The 15714-nt window shown below is 39.1% G+C and overlaps 1 protein-coding gene across 4 annotated transcripts in view; it reads right to left on the reverse strand.

The window, feature by feature from the left end:
* The window catches only part of DNM3 (dynamin 3), a 399791-nt gene that overhangs the window by 297577 nt on the left and 86500 nt on the right, over positions 1 to 15714 (reverse strand). For all 4 annotated transcript variants that reach the window (XM_075182456.1, XM_075182455.1, XM_075182457.1 and 1 more), the window contains exons 11-13: positions 14076 to 14162; positions 12936 to 13006; positions 10408 to 10456 (exon numbers count right to left, since the gene is read on the reverse strand). In XM_075182456.1, the coding sequence (XP_075038557.1) occupies positions 10408 to 10456; positions 12936 to 13006; positions 14076 to 14162 (207 nt within the window). The remainder of the gene's footprint in view (positions 1 to 10407; positions 10457 to 12935; positions 13007 to 14075; positions 14163 to 15714) is intronic.

The raw sequence follows: 15714 nt of genomic DNA on the forward strand, positions 1-15714 counted from the left end.
GCCCTATGAGTTCATAGAGCTCATAATCTATAAGTTCTATCAATGTGATAGGAATAAATGGGAGCAGATGCACCAAGTCAATATCCTTTAACACTGGCAAGAGGAATCCAGCAATGACTGGTATTAGGGTTGAGGATCCTGTCATTCCTATAGGGTTGGATTTGTCCCCATGCAAAAGAGACCAGGTAGAAAAGGTGGCACGTAACAGTAATGTAATAGAAAGCATGATACTGTTACTGCTCCTGGTATGGTCATGAACCAGAAGTCGTAGGCTAGACGGATGGCTATAAAAGAGGATTGATATAATGATGCAGTTGGTTGTAATAGAGGAGTCCATGAGTGGTCTAGCACAGTCGTGATGTTTCAAAACCAAACCGGACCATTCACATCTGAATTGACTTCAAACTCTTAAATAATGTGTCAGGCTTCAACAAGTATCCCATGCCTATTGTGGATGGACCGGTAGAAAGCCTAGTTAGTAAAAGATATTCAACTACCCTATATTTGATAAAAGGGTATTGGCAAAGTCTGTTCACTCAGGAAGCAAAGCAGAAGACTGCTTTTGCCTCTCTCTTTGGACTCTTCCAGTACAAGGTACTGCCACTTAGGTTACATGGAGGCCCTGCCATTTTTCAGAGAGCTAAGAATAAACTGTGGAAACCTCATGCTCTTCATAATCAGACAACATTGTCTGGGTGTCAAATCTGCCCAAAGTGGATGTCGTCATAAGAGAAGCAGGGTTTACAGCACACCCAGCCAAATTGGCTGTGACTATGACAGAGGCCAATTATTTGGGCTATGTTTTTGAACAAGGCTATATCAAGCCTCAGGTAGTGGCAGTAAAACAGTGAATGAGGCCTGAAAGTAAAACACAACTCTGTACTTTTCTGGGACTAGTTGGCTATTCAGTATTTTTGGTTTATTTTACCCATTCCTCTTGTATGCCTGTATGATTAAATGTCTGATAAATTTAGATATGGCTTATTAAAAAGGAGCATACCCTTTTTGGTGACCTGTAGTATGACAAAGACGTGTTCAGTATTTCTAAGTTTCTGTGTCCTGGACAAGTATTTAGAGATGGCTCTGGCCAGATACAGAGAGAGCAGTTTTTTTTCTCTCTCATCCTTAGGTTGTGTCATAATGCTTCTAGGTAAGAACCACATGGCTGGGGTAGCTATCAGAGACACACCATATCCGGTCTAGTCGCTTAGTCAGAAGATGACAAAGGATTGTAGAAGGTATAATAGTAATGAACGAAGCCAAAGTAAGTGGATCGGAGAAGGTAGAATAGTGAGGGACGAAGCCAAGGTCCAAGGTGTTAGCAGTCGCGGCGGCCGCGGCCACCGCCACGACTCTCACCTAGTTCCTGCAGACGTCCCGGTCGTCGCTATGGCAACTGGGACGTCACTTCCTGCCTCTACCCGACCGTTGCCAGGGCAATGGTCGGACGCTAATTACAGGGGCGCTGCGTCCCGGCAGCTGGGAACAGCCGGGCGCATGCGCAGAAGCGCCCACAAGCCTGTGGGCTGATTAATATGGCAGGATTGAGCCTGCTCATGTGATTTCAGAGCTAGGCTCTGATTGGCCACTACTGGTATTTAAGGCAGTGAGGTCTGCAGCCTCACTGCCGGTTAAAGCGTTCTGTCCTCAGTCCTGCTGCCTGCTTGTGCTATCCGTTTTGGTTCCTGCTACCTTGGATTTGACTACCCGTGTTTTGACCCCTGCTTGTTATTGGACCTGTGACCCTTCTCTTCTGACCTTGACCTTTTGCCTGGAATTCGGATTTTGCTTCTCTGCCTGTGAGTTTGACCCTTCGCTTGCCCTTGGATATTGCATCTGTGCCTGTGACCTTTTGACCTAGGATTCTTCTTATACTACAGTCCACCAATCACTCCACTTCTGAGAACTCCTTTAAGTCAGTATACGTTACTCGACCCTCGGTCGGCCCGCAGCCCAGTCTGTCCCCACCACTAGGGGCTCCAGTGAACACCTGGCCTTCAGAGTAGTTCCGAGTTTCACTGTACTGACTTGGGAGTTCCTAACACAAGGATTGTAGAAGAAAGAATTTTATTGTACAGTCTAACAAAACAAGTTTTCTTTGACGCACAAAACAAAACTTTACTCCTGCAAAGGTTTGGTAGTACTGAGGGACATACAAAGGCTACAGACAGGTGAGATGAATTGTTCTGATTGGCTTGAACTTTTCACTGAAGGGCTGATTGCAGTGTAGAAAAAGTTGTGCAGAAACCAAGGTGAGATGACTAGCTAGATTGCTATTCTTAACAGAAGGCTGATTACAGGAATTGAGAAACGGTGTTTGTAACTGTCATTGTGAATAGTTATTTGACAGCTGTCTTCTTGAACTAGTGTTGTGAATACTCACAGGTTGTGGGAGGAAAGCTGGTAACAATACTTCTTGATCAATGTGGAATGGAGATACTGCTTTTGGTAGAAAATTAGGATTGACTTTTAACACCACACTATCTACATAAATGTTCAAGAAAGCTACCCTGCACCATAGAGCTTGCAATTTCCCAATTTTAGCAGAGGTAACTGCCACTAGGACAGTACTTTTAAAATCATCCATTTCAGAAGAACTTTTTTATAGTGGTTCAAGATGGTCATCTGTAACTGTATTGATAACTAAATTGAGGTCCCATGGGGGTCACATAGGAGCCAAGGGACGGATCCATTTTACTGCTTGGAAAAACTTGTAATCGGTTCTTCTAATGAAAATTTAGTATCCAGAAGGATACTTTATGTAGACAACTCGTCACGTTAATGACACTATAGATGCCACAAACTGGTATTGGTGCAACTAAACAGGGAGGCGCAGAGTCTAACACAACCCAGTTTTCATCAGTGACCCCCGCAATGAAATATGGACTTGACTGCGTGAGGTGCGCAGGTTGGGGTTCTCCAAGTTAGTTACCAGTGTAATGTGTGGAGTGCAGGAATGGTCGTGCAGTCCGGGTCAGATACCAAACAATGGCGCAGAACACAGGGAGGATTCAGAAGAATAGTCAGAGATGAGCCAGCGGTCAGAATCCAGACAGGGATCAGTACCAAAACGCAGTACAAGAGAATAGAACAAGCCAGAAGTCAGAACCAAATAACCATTACAGGAACAGGGAACTGGAGGCAGGAATGCTGGAGCTGGTGAACCAATACTCTGGCACCACCAGAACCTAGTGAGGAGGTGCCTAAAATAGATGTAAGTGGTCCCTGACTGGTCACAGGTAATATCGGCGGTCAGATGCACCTGACTGCTGATATCGGAAGAGAGAGAGCGTGGACAGCGTTGGTCACAGGTAATATCGGCGGTCAGATGCACCTGACTGCTGATATCGGAAGAGAGAGAGCGTGGACAGCGTTGGTCACAGGTAATATCGGCGGTCAGATGCACCTGACTGCTGATATCGGAAGAGAGAGAGAGCGTGGACAGCGTTAGGACCGAATCCAAAAGTGCGGCCCCTACAAAAGTACAGGCGTCTGTCCCTGGCACCTATGGACATTGCGGGGACGGCGCCTAAAATACCTGTACTTTAAGTTGCCTAAAGAAGACTTTTAGTAAGTTCATCTTGCAAGAAGTTTAAGATGTGTGAAAATGTTGCTGTAGTTGGATTCACTTTAGACTCACACCAAGCAACAAATATTTTCCCTATCTTAAAGTAAACTACAGAGGAATACTTATTTCTAGCTTGTAAGAGAGTGCACTGATCACTGATTTTGAGACTCCTTTATCCCTGAGCAACTCAATTTTAAAGCCACTAAAGCTAGATGTTTTACATTTTGATTTAAGACTGGACCGTAGTGTAGCAGCAATTCAGCCCAAAGAGGAAAAGGCTATAATTGTTCCCTAAGTATCTCCCAGGCTATGGCCAATTGGGAAAATTGCTACTACATCTGCTTTCTCCTTCTTCAATTTCTTCAGGACATGAGGAATGAGTGGAAATGGAGGGTAGATGTAACCTAATTGGAAAACCTAATGGACTGCTAATGTATCTATTCCCTTTTCCTGGGATTCTGTGTCGATAAAGATATCTGGGTACCTTGGCATTCTGGCTGGTCATCATTATGTCTACCTATAAAGCCTGAATTTGTTTATTAGTAACTGGATTATTTCCTGGTGTAGACTTCACAGTCCCCAGATGGATGTTCTGCTTGCCTGCTACATGACCGTGCCTTTACATTTTTTTCTGACCAAAACATAATTTTCACTATTTCCATCAACATTGTTTTGCTTCTTTTTCATCCTTGACTATTTCTGAAGTCCACCATAGTCATGTTGTCTGATTATATTCTTAGATATTTCCCTGTAAATGATGGAAATGTTGAATTGCTTTCCAAACTGCTCGTTTCCATAATGTTTACATGAAATTTCTTCTTCCGTGACCATGCACCTTGTTCTATTTCATCCTGAAATTGTGCTTCCCATTCTGCAACACTGATGTCTGTTGTTAGTAAAACCCACTCTGGTTTTAAAAGTGACATTCCTTTGCTCTCGAGTTTTGGACTTTGCACCACTCGATAAATTCACTGGTGGCTCTTGAAAGCTTAATGATCTGATCCAATGAAGCCTGTTTGTGATTCCATTTCTTCAAGAGCTCTAGTTGGAAATCTTGTATGTGCCAACTTGTCCACGGGACCACCCTTACCGCAGAGGAAAACACTCCTAACTGTCCTTATCTTATTGTTGTCTGAAATTGATATGCCAGAGATTGGATCTTTATATATCTCTACTCTGATACAGAAATCTTGCTTTGTGTGGTATCTATTTGGAAATATGAAACTAATTGAAACTTTTATCCACATATAGTCATAGATTGACATCATATTCACTTAATTTTGCTACCATAGTGATTAGTACTGTGGTAAAAGTTGTCAGGCAAGTTGACAGTCCAAAAGGCAGGCAGTTGAATTGAAAATTGTGCCCCATTATCGAGAATCTGAGGAATTTTCTGTTATGCATTGCCATAGAAACATGTAAGTAGACATCCTGAAGGTCTATGGATGCCATGAAGTTCCATTCGCTGATGGCCTTGAGAATAGAATTCACCGATTCTTTAAGAAAGTGTCTAGAATGTACATTTTTGTTCAGTCTACTCAATTCCAAAACTGTGAAAAGTCCCTGAAGTTTTAGTAACATTTTTGCTCTTGGGGAACCTGAGAAATTGCCTTGATCCTCATTAAGCTTTGCAAACTGTAGTAATAATCTTTATCATGACCAATTCCGATTGATTTGTAGTACAGTGAGTCCATGCTTCTGAGAAATGTGAAATTCTGTTCCCTATAAGTGTAACTGGGGACTGCTCTTGACAATAGTCATTATTGCAATCTTTGATTAATTTAGCCATCCTTAGGTCTAAATGACTGTCTATAGTCAGTAGGGAAGTTCTGCCTGGTACATTGCCTTCCTGGTCTATAACTCCTTGCCTCCTTGAACTGTTGATGAGACAATGAAGGGTGAAAGTTTCTAGCTCTATGATCTTGTGCAAGTGGTTTGATTTCCCAAAAGATGATTTATGTATCACGGTATGTAATTTTTTTTTCTAAATTGAGCTCCGTTAAATGAAAGGTTAGCCAGACTGTTCTTTGCCTGGGCATCGGCAAGAAGGCTTACATTGATACTGCTTCCACGGATTTTGTAGTAACAATAGTGTATAATGTATCTATTCCTCACAGATACATTTTATGCCCTTTTGCACAATTTCAACACTCTTCAATAAACTTTGTCTGTTCACTATTCCCTGAACATCTATACGATTCACCTCATAATTGTCACAGCTTTTATAATACTGGAATGTACCTGTCGGCGTTGGTACAGCTCTAGTGGGAGGTGAGGAGGCTAACACGCCTCCAGTCTTCTCCAGGGACCCCTGCAAGAAGGCATGGGTTTTGCTGCGGGAGACATGTAGGTCGTGGTCCTCCTACTGAGCCACCAGTGAGATACAAGAAATAGAGGGTGGTCAGTCTGGCTGGATCCGCAACGTTCGGACAGCAGTGGCACACAGGAATATCCAGAAGGAGTGGTCTAAGCAAACCGGGTCGGTAATGTTCAGGCAGCAGCAATACACAAGGAAGATCCTGAAAGTGGTCACGAACAGGCAGAAGACAATACCAGGTAAGCCAAATGGAGGAGCGGTCAGAAGAATAGTCAGGAGTAAGCAAAAGTCATACACAGGAGATCAACTATAGGATACACAGGAACGCTGGAGCTGGGGGACCCAATATCCTGGCATCAGTAGGGTTCCAGAAACAGCTTTAAATAGAACAATGCTCCAATCATTATCGTAGCATCAGCAGATGCCACCAAAGCACCCAATAGCATCCCATTGTGTAGCGCAGGACCTAGCCCAATAGTGTTTCATTGCATGTGAGAAGGACCGGCGGGGAAGCCAGAATAATAGCATCTGGTTGGCAACCAGATGCAACGGTACACCTGACAGGCAGCCATCCTGACACGAAGGAGGGACGGCGCCTGACAATAATCTCAAGACCTGCCCACGGAAGCCATAGTGTCTCCTGACTTTAATGTGGTCCCAGATAAAACTTGAAGCTACTTATAGTACTGAGCTCAACTTCTGAGCTTCCTTGTCTCCAAATGTCCAACATTCATTCCAGTCTCTGAGAGTTAGACTGAAATTTCACCACTTGATCTACAGAAACAACACCAACTTTTCAAAGGCGCTCTTCAAACAGAGAGCTGTGGTTTGCTGTGGAAGGTGTCACTTTACTCAATCCATAGATTTACATATATATTTTGAGAAAATGTACGACATTGTCCAAAACAACCTATGCGGTTACTTTCATTGCTCCAGATTCATCAGAAGACTTTTCCAAAACTCCTGGAGAATCCCATTCTGAGAGTATCTTCCATATCAATAACTGCTAGGGATCTGGTTCTTTTAACCCCTTTTATTGTGTACAAACCTGTCTTAATTCACAAAGGACCCTTTCATCCATGCAATAATCTCATTAAATAGTTTTGAGAGCTGATTGTTCCCTTTGGTTTGAGAATTGCACATTGTTTATCAGAAGCTGCACATGTTCTATGTTGCTGTGTTTTATTATCTTTTTTGCTTTTCCCAGGCTCTATAAGATGTAAAAGTGTAAAAAATACTACTAAGGCTAGATACGCACTGAAGAATTTTCTGACCGACGTTTTCTCAAACGATTGTACCTATGATTGAAGGTCCGATCAGTCTGACGATTCATCCATGCACACTGACACGTTTTTCCTTCATATCTGTGCTCTTCATCTGTTCCTTCATCTGGTCCTCTTGTCTTCAGAAAATGACAGCACAATATTCATTCATTCTTGTCACAGTGATTAAAACCGCCTTTTTATAGCTATCCACATGTCCTAACGAATTTCGTTCTGTGACTCTGAAACAAAACATTCTGTCTCAGAAGGAACAAATTAATTATTCCTTCTACAGCACTCTCTACATTTATTCACCGAGACATTCATTGCTAGCATCAGTTGAAAAGAGCCCAACTCTGTAACTCTATGGAGATCGTGAGCATGAATGCATACACACTACAAGATTGTTAGGTGATTGGTCGGAAAATATTAAACAGTATGACCAACCAAATGAGCCGAAAATCGACACTTTGAAACAACTTTCGACTATTGTGTCGCTATACACTGTAACCAGACTTCCGACCGAATGGTCGTATGTCGGCTGATTTGCCCGATTAGTGGACAAAAATGCTCCATTGTGCACCCAGACTAACTAAATGAACCAAGCACAATAAAACACCTCTAACTTAGGGACTTACCTAAGGTGTTTTTCAGCATTTTGGGAGCATTTTGGGAAAGGACTAAAACTCCATCTTGCTGACCAACATAAAGCTGCTGAACACGACTTGAACTGAATATTACAGCACTTAATCCTGAAACAATAAACATCATATAGCTGTTTAAAGTTCTTTTACCACTCGAAAATTCATTTTCTGGTGCTTTGCAATGAAGCGTTGCATGAGCAATCGCAGACAATGCTATTGGCGTGCTGGCGCATGCGCTCCAAAATTTATGTAAACATCAAAGTTGCTCCCAGAGGAAGCAGCTCCTGGGTAGCAAACTGGACTCTGAGCTTATCCCACAAGTGATGTGTCACTGGGATCTATACCAGGGAAACCCTGCACTACAGAAAACAAAACTTCTACAGACAGGAAAAGACATGGAGGAAGGGGAGAAGCTGTATTATATACTGTCAGGGGACTTCTTCTGTTTGACCTATCTCTACCTAAACTCATTGCAAAGGTTGCTATGGAGGAGTGAAGAGGAAAATCCTGTTTTGTCCATGTGCCGTAAGCTACTTACAAGGGAACAGATGTATGTTACAGTAGAAAAAACAGGCTACATGAACTATAGTGGAACTACAGTGCATGCAAAACAATTGTGGGGTAAACACCAAGATGACTCACAGTCAAACATAGACCAGGTTTGTTCCAAAAAAACATAGATGTCCTGACAAGGATATTTACACTTCCCACAAAGTGTGCATCATCTAACTTGGTTCTGCTTGAAGAGTGAGGATGGGGGGTGGTAGCAAAGTGATTAGCTTATCATGTGTGTCTAGCAGATAAGCAAAACTGAGCACATATTCTAATGTCCTTTATCTAGGGAAGGTGGAATGTACCAGAATCAAAATGTTTGACACCTGTCAATCAGGCAAGAGCTGGAGAGGAGTTTAGAGTTAAAAAGGTTTGTGTTTTCTGTGGGCAGGGCAATCGATGCTGGAAAAGCTGGCCAAACTAATGAAGAGTTGAACAATGTTAGATTTGTTCTAGAGATTGGCAAGATAGAATTGGACTTTTGCTTTTAATAATATTGCAATCCTGACAAGAAAACAGAAAGCTATATACCAGAAATATGTTACAATTGTCATCTTAGAAATGTCAGTCTCACTATGGACTTGATTCAAGTCGGAAAACAACTTGCACACAAGTTGTGTTTTAAAAAAAGAGCACGAAACTTGAGTGTAATTCCAATCCTATTCAAAACAAAGTATATCTCAAGACATGTTTCAATAGGTACCTGGCTAATAGGTACCTGCCTTAAGTATACACACACACACATAACCCACTGCAGTATATGTGTATTTACAATAAACATCATATCAGAATGCATTAAAAAAATTATAATATAAAACATAAGAACAACTCAACAGTATAATCATTTATAGAAATATTTTCATTTTTTCACATTAAATATATAAAGATGTTTGCAATACCTAGTGTACTTACAATGCATTTTTGTAGTCTATAATACTTATATTGACACAGTATGTTCTGTGCTAGCTAATGACACACACGTGTGTTCTTTTTAAATCACAGACTATGCCATGTGATGTCAGTCATCACTATCAGTCAGCATTTACACTTAACCTGTAGTGGCTGCAAACAATACAGTTGAAAACGAGTTTACTTAAGAGACTAAAATTGTCCGCATCTGCGTTGGACTGTCCTTGCTGTACATTGTATGCGCTACTCCACTACTTTCCTCCAGTTCCGCCTCTCAAGTCATAGGCAGTTGCGTAATTTGCTTTCGGACCTGAATTGCATGCAGTTGCGTTCATTGGTCTAAGGTTCGTTTCTATAGCTTTCTATACCAGAAGATACTGTTTGTACCATGTACATTAAGCTGCAAGGCTAATAAAACTGCTGTTGTTGCATCAAACACATTTACTGCAGCATGATTTTAATAGATATTCAAGGGGCACATATTCCTGCTATACGATCCATGTCCAAATCTGACCGTAAAGAGAGCACTGAATGTATATATATTGCATCTTATATGTCCAAACATGAATCAGATTGATATAGAGATAGAAAGTAGAAGTTACCTTGAATTTCTATGACCTATATGCAAGCGACCTTGTGCTTTTATATGGCCATGGAATGCCATACAATGGATATTGTTTAAAAATAAAACTGTTAAACTAATCATTTACAGGATAATGAGAAAGGTACAATTTAAGCTGTGTCTTTTTAGACCTCAATATGTAGCTTTATTATTTAATAAAACATGTTCTTTAAGCAAACAACAGTATATAACACTAGATGTTGCAATATTAAAATAGAATATTAGAGAGACTCTGCAGCTATTAAGACAAATGCAGTCCTCTGCAAATGCAGGTGGTGGATGATGGGATATATGGCAAGTCAAGTCATAGGCAGGCCCAAGGATTGAGACTCAGCAGAAAAAGATAGCAGTTACCTATACTCTACTAGAGACTGTATTTAGCCCAATATTAGTGATAGGCAAGAGGTTATTTTTCGTATAGCACAAAAGAAAAGAAAAAAAAGTCCATAAAAGTGGACTTACCTTTAATAATCTGAGGACCATGAAGTGAAAGCACTAACACAAAAAGTATAAAGTATATATACTATTCTTACCTGATTGCTTGCTGGATTCTTCTTCTGCTGATTGCATCTTTGCTGTGCACTAACAAATGACATCAATCATTACTGTCCCTTTAGCAAGCATCTATATAAATTTCCAATTATACATTTAAGACTTTGGGGTATATTTACTAAACTGCGGGTTTGAAAAAGTGGAGATGTTGCCTGTAGCAACCAATCAGATTCTATCTTTTATTTATTTATTGCATTCTACAAAATGACAGCTAGAAACTGATTGGTTGTTATAGGCAACATCTCCACTTTTTAAAACCCGCCGTTTAGTAAATCTAGCCCTTTGTTTTCTCTAAGGGTCATTTATGAAAATGCATAGCACAGCATTGGAGCTGTATGACTGCATTTTTGCAGTTCACCCTTTTTGACAACCAATACATTAGCTCAAATAACAACCTATTTTAGAATATTTTGCAGCATGTATATTTTTATTTATCTAAACAATACAGAACACATTGACTGTTGTAGCTTAGGTTTGCATTTTAATTTTTGTCCTAACTATAGTTCAATTCAATATTTCCACATTACCCAGATAACACTGATATACGCAAGTAATTTTGGAAAATATTCAAATTTCTTATTTATAATATTTTTATAACAGTACGGCATCCACAAATTGTTATTAATGGAGGTGCAAATCATGTACCTCCCTCAGTGCAAACAGGAATTTTAAGTTGCATACATTATAAACATACAAATTTGAGGCATCATCATCATCATTTATTTATATAGCATGTGGGGGATACATAATTTTCCGTCTCCTGATAAGAAGTGCTGGTGCTGACTGTATAGTATAGTCGTGCATGAAAAAGCAAAAATTAGATTGCATTTTTTGATATAAGATTATTTACAAGAAATCCAATGGCTAGAGAAGGCACGTTTAGTGCTCCCTGTTTACTCGGGTACAGCACAGAATATTCCTCCTTGCAAAAGGACTTGAATGTAACCCATTGTTACATGTTGAAAACAAGTGTTGTCCTACAACTACAATGGGATTTCCCTAGCACACACTCTTTTAAGGAAACATACATCTCTGCGGGCATTTCAACAAGTGTAAAAATCAAATAAATAAATATTCAAACACACAAAAAAGTAACACATGCAATAAAGTCAGTCCCAATGTCCCCTCACTCTCATGACTATGTTGACATAAGTGGAGCCAAACTGAGCAGTATTTTAAAGTTGCACTACCACCTAGTGTATACTTTTGCCAACTTGGCGATACCCCTAGCAGAAGCCCCAGATTGCTGCTCTGTGCAGTCAGATGAATCACCAAGAAATGTTAAATTTAAAGATGGTGGTGGTCCTAAAGTGGTAATTGGTCTTTGTAGACACATTTTTTTTTACTTTCCACCATGTGCATTTCCATTCGGGACCCTCAATCCATGAAAGCTCACTGTAGATTGCTTTTTCGGTTCCAAAAACTGAAATGTGGTTATGTATAACAAAAGTGCACAACTACTTGCATTTGCACAAAATGCAGAGCTTTATTTTGTACTCTCATAAACGGTCTTCATTATTAACAAAGAAAAGCTTGCCACATTGGAAATTATTATGCAGAATTAGGCGACCTCTAACAATTCAGCATATACTGTACTGACAGCATCATAAATCTCCCTAATATACCTGTCACTCTGACTAAACATAAACTAACAGTTGATGGCAAAAAGGAATCATTACCTCTTTGGTTTCTTTGTAAGTGTGTGTTTTCATTGGTAGGGTTGGACCTTTGTGTGTTTTTAGTTATATAACCTCACAACAGCCTTCCATGTGTTCCATGTATTTTTATTTTAATTATTTAACTACTATAAACAAGACCCACCACATCCTTAGGGAGACTATGTCACAAATCTTTAACCCTCTCTGTAAAAAAGTATTCAGTGGTGTAACAACAGGTGTAAGAGCAGGAACAACTGAAACTAAGCAAAACCACAAAATTTAACAGTAATTTCAACGCTCATTTTCGCTCACAGCTCTGAGAGCCGTGAACAGAAGTGCGCATTAAAAATACCATATTATCAGTAATAGTGTGCAGGCCTTGTTACTTTCACGAGTAACGCAGCAAATTGAATTCCCCCCATAGAACATTAAAATGTAAAAGAGTGGTAGAAGGGAAATGTGCGTTAAATTTATATATGATAACCCATGTATGTAAAACTTTATTTCCAGACCATTGTTTGTATCAACATTGTGGAAATCTTTTGAAATCAAAGCTGCATCTAGATAAACATTAAATTGCATTGAAAATATGTACAGTGTGTAAAAGTTTCCGCAAAATATCAGAACTACATATATTTGAGATAAAGCTATTGAACAAGGGGGATGCATGTCTCTATGCACATCTGACTTCCTGTCATAAAACCCCTTGAAGAACACTATGCAAAACCTTCCAAATCACGAAATTGTGCTGATAACAGATGACTTGCCATAAGGTAGATAACAAAAATATAAAAAATAAATAGAAATAAGAAATAGAAGAATGAGTACACATAAAGAGACATAAAACTTACTTAGCAAAGCCAATGAAGTCTTCGTGATTGGTGTTAATATAAGACAGTTGTATATCAATCATGAGTAATACCTTCAAGTAGAAAACAATAACAAATATTTACATTAATTTCAGAAACATATTTTCAACTTTGAGAGAGCAAAAAAGTAGATGATCCTTATCCATTTGTGTAGAGAAAAGAAATGAAGCCTAAATGGATAAGAGGAGACCCCTGTTCCTCTGAGAAACAACAGTAAGCAGCTATTATTTATATGCATCTAGAGGTAGAGACGGGTCCACTGGGAAAACTCCTCATATAAGGCTGTAATGATAATGTAAGTGCCCACTGACACTTTGAACTATATCACCACCGCTCATACATGCTGACTTTGCGTGCTCTACTTTCACCCTTGAAGTTCAGCTTTACACAAACTGTAATTCATTTATTTTTATTTTTCCCGGCCATGGATCTACCTAAGGAAACACCCTATATTTAATCCTTGCTGCATGAGGACATTAGTGTTCATTAATACTACTACTTACCTGTTTTTTTGAACTGTGCCAATATAGTCACTTCCTGCGAACACTCAAGGACATTAGTACTCTATTTTCAGATGGTATATTAGACTACTGCTTATTATTAACCTATTCTAGGTATATATGGTCACATTGCCTAGTATTTAGCTATTATTTCTGGCCAAAATTTTAAGTTATGTGATTTTGTACAGTACATTACTGATACAGTCTATGGTAATTTTTCAATGTTTGATTAAATTACCTACTGTATGCATATTTCCCTAGATCATAATGGTCCCTACATATTCCTACACTACTTTCGTATATTTTTGTGCCTTGGAGTCTCTCTGCTTACTATTTTCTACTTTGAGACTTACCATACCTGAGATGCTGTATGCTCAACCCAAGGTCTCTTGACCATGTCAGAGCTGCTTTGAGGGCAGTTAAAGTGCAGATAATCTTTCCCTTGCTTCCCTAGGTATCACTGATTTACCGAATTAATTCCTTAAAAAAATGCATGATTTACTGTGAAACGTAGCAACGGACGCTGTGCTTGATTTCTTCATACTATGCAATACTCATCATTGTAGTCTTGCATGAATACAAACTGTAGTTGTAGTCAAGCTCCAGGAACTTTTATACATACCTGTTCTTTTGTTTTCTCTTCTCTTTCACGAATGAATAAGGTTACTATACGTTCTGTATCATCACAAAGTCTTGGATAATCGGAAAGCTAAAATAAAAAATATAATACTTTTAAGGTGAATAGTACTTCAACTAAGTCTGTTTTCAGAATATGTTTACACTTTAAAAGGTTCAAGTTGACTCCATAGTTTGACTGACCAGTATCTGAATCTAACAGTAAATTGTACACACCTGAGCTATGCTAATTTAAAAATACAGGTGAGTCTACAAAATAGATGTGGAGGTGCACTGCAAATGTTGTTTCCTCATCCTTTATAATATTATGTGGCTCCTGTTTACATAAGCTCAAACACAGATTAGTGAGGCAAATTGGCATCCAATGCAGAGGGGTAAATGTTTGCTTCTAGTGCTGGGAGGAGCTGGGTGGACATAAGCAGAAAAGGGATAGCTGTTATTTGAATAAAATGTTGAAATTTGATGATCTTGAGCAAGTGTGTTTTCATTTTTTTTTAACTAGAAGTTGTAGTTCTGTGGTGAACTTAAAGGAGTAAAAATATACCTCAACTAAAATAAAATTTCAGTTTTAAAGCAATTTACCTCTACGGGTGATGTTGCTATTGCATCATTATAATGATTCCAGAAGATAAGTGGGCTTTATAAAAATATAGTAATGTATAAAGTGATTAATTTTAGCTGTTTAGTTTAACCAATCAGAACGTTTACTGGCTCTTACTTTTAATATATACAGGAGCCAATTCCTTAATTGAACACTATTGTCTGCCATTTGTTAGGTGTATTTTCATTTCTGTACATATACTTTTTAAGTAAACAGAGAGGGTGGGTTGCGCTATCTATAGATATGTAAAGCAGCCAAATGGAACCTGTAAACGTGTGGGAGGGAATCCCTACCCTCCCAAAAAGGAATAATATTGTTGTAATGCAGGTTCTGGGCACTGGAAAGTATAACATGTGTGACCAAAAAGGGGGGTTATCGTTGAATTTATTACAATGTTACAGGAAAGGATTCCGGCCGGAAAACAATTGAACTAACATGTGCACTAAAAAACAGTATAAAACAAACAAACAAAACAAACAAAACAACTAAAAATTGGTCTTTAGTTGTTTTGTTTGTTTGTTTTATACTGTTTTTTAGTGCACGTTAGTTCAATTGTTTTCCGGCCGGAATCCTTTCCTGTAACATATACTTTTTAGATTACATCTCAGCGCTGTTCACCACTTTATTTCTATAAGGATAGCCGATACAATGTTCCTGCTTCTGCGTGCAAACTTAAAAATGAAGATTTTGTTTTGTGATGAGATATTCTAATAAACTTCAAGATTTTGGGACACTCTCATTTTAGCGAGTATAGGCAAAGCATTACTATTCTTGCTAAATGGCTAAATGTTTATACTGCCTCAAAGATGGAGGTAATTAGACCTCACCAGCTACACCTAATGTACATCCTTCTGGGCATGACATCTATTGTACAATGGCTGATTTAGAGTTGAGCAAGTCCAACTCTTAGGAACAAAAGTCCACTATATGCATGCATAGTAAAACAGCATAGAATGTAAAGTTTAACAGAAGCTGCACTACACCAAGAGGGATGGATTGGGGGAGTACAAGTTCAATTGAAGTA

The sequence above is a fragment of the Mixophyes fleayi genome, chromosome 8 (genome assembly GCF_038048845.1).
Source record: "Mixophyes fleayi isolate aMixFle1 chromosome 8, aMixFle1.hap1, whole genome shotgun sequence".
Taxonomy (NCBI): domain Eukaryota; kingdom Metazoa; phylum Chordata; class Amphibia; order Anura; family Limnodynastidae; genus Mixophyes; species Mixophyes fleayi.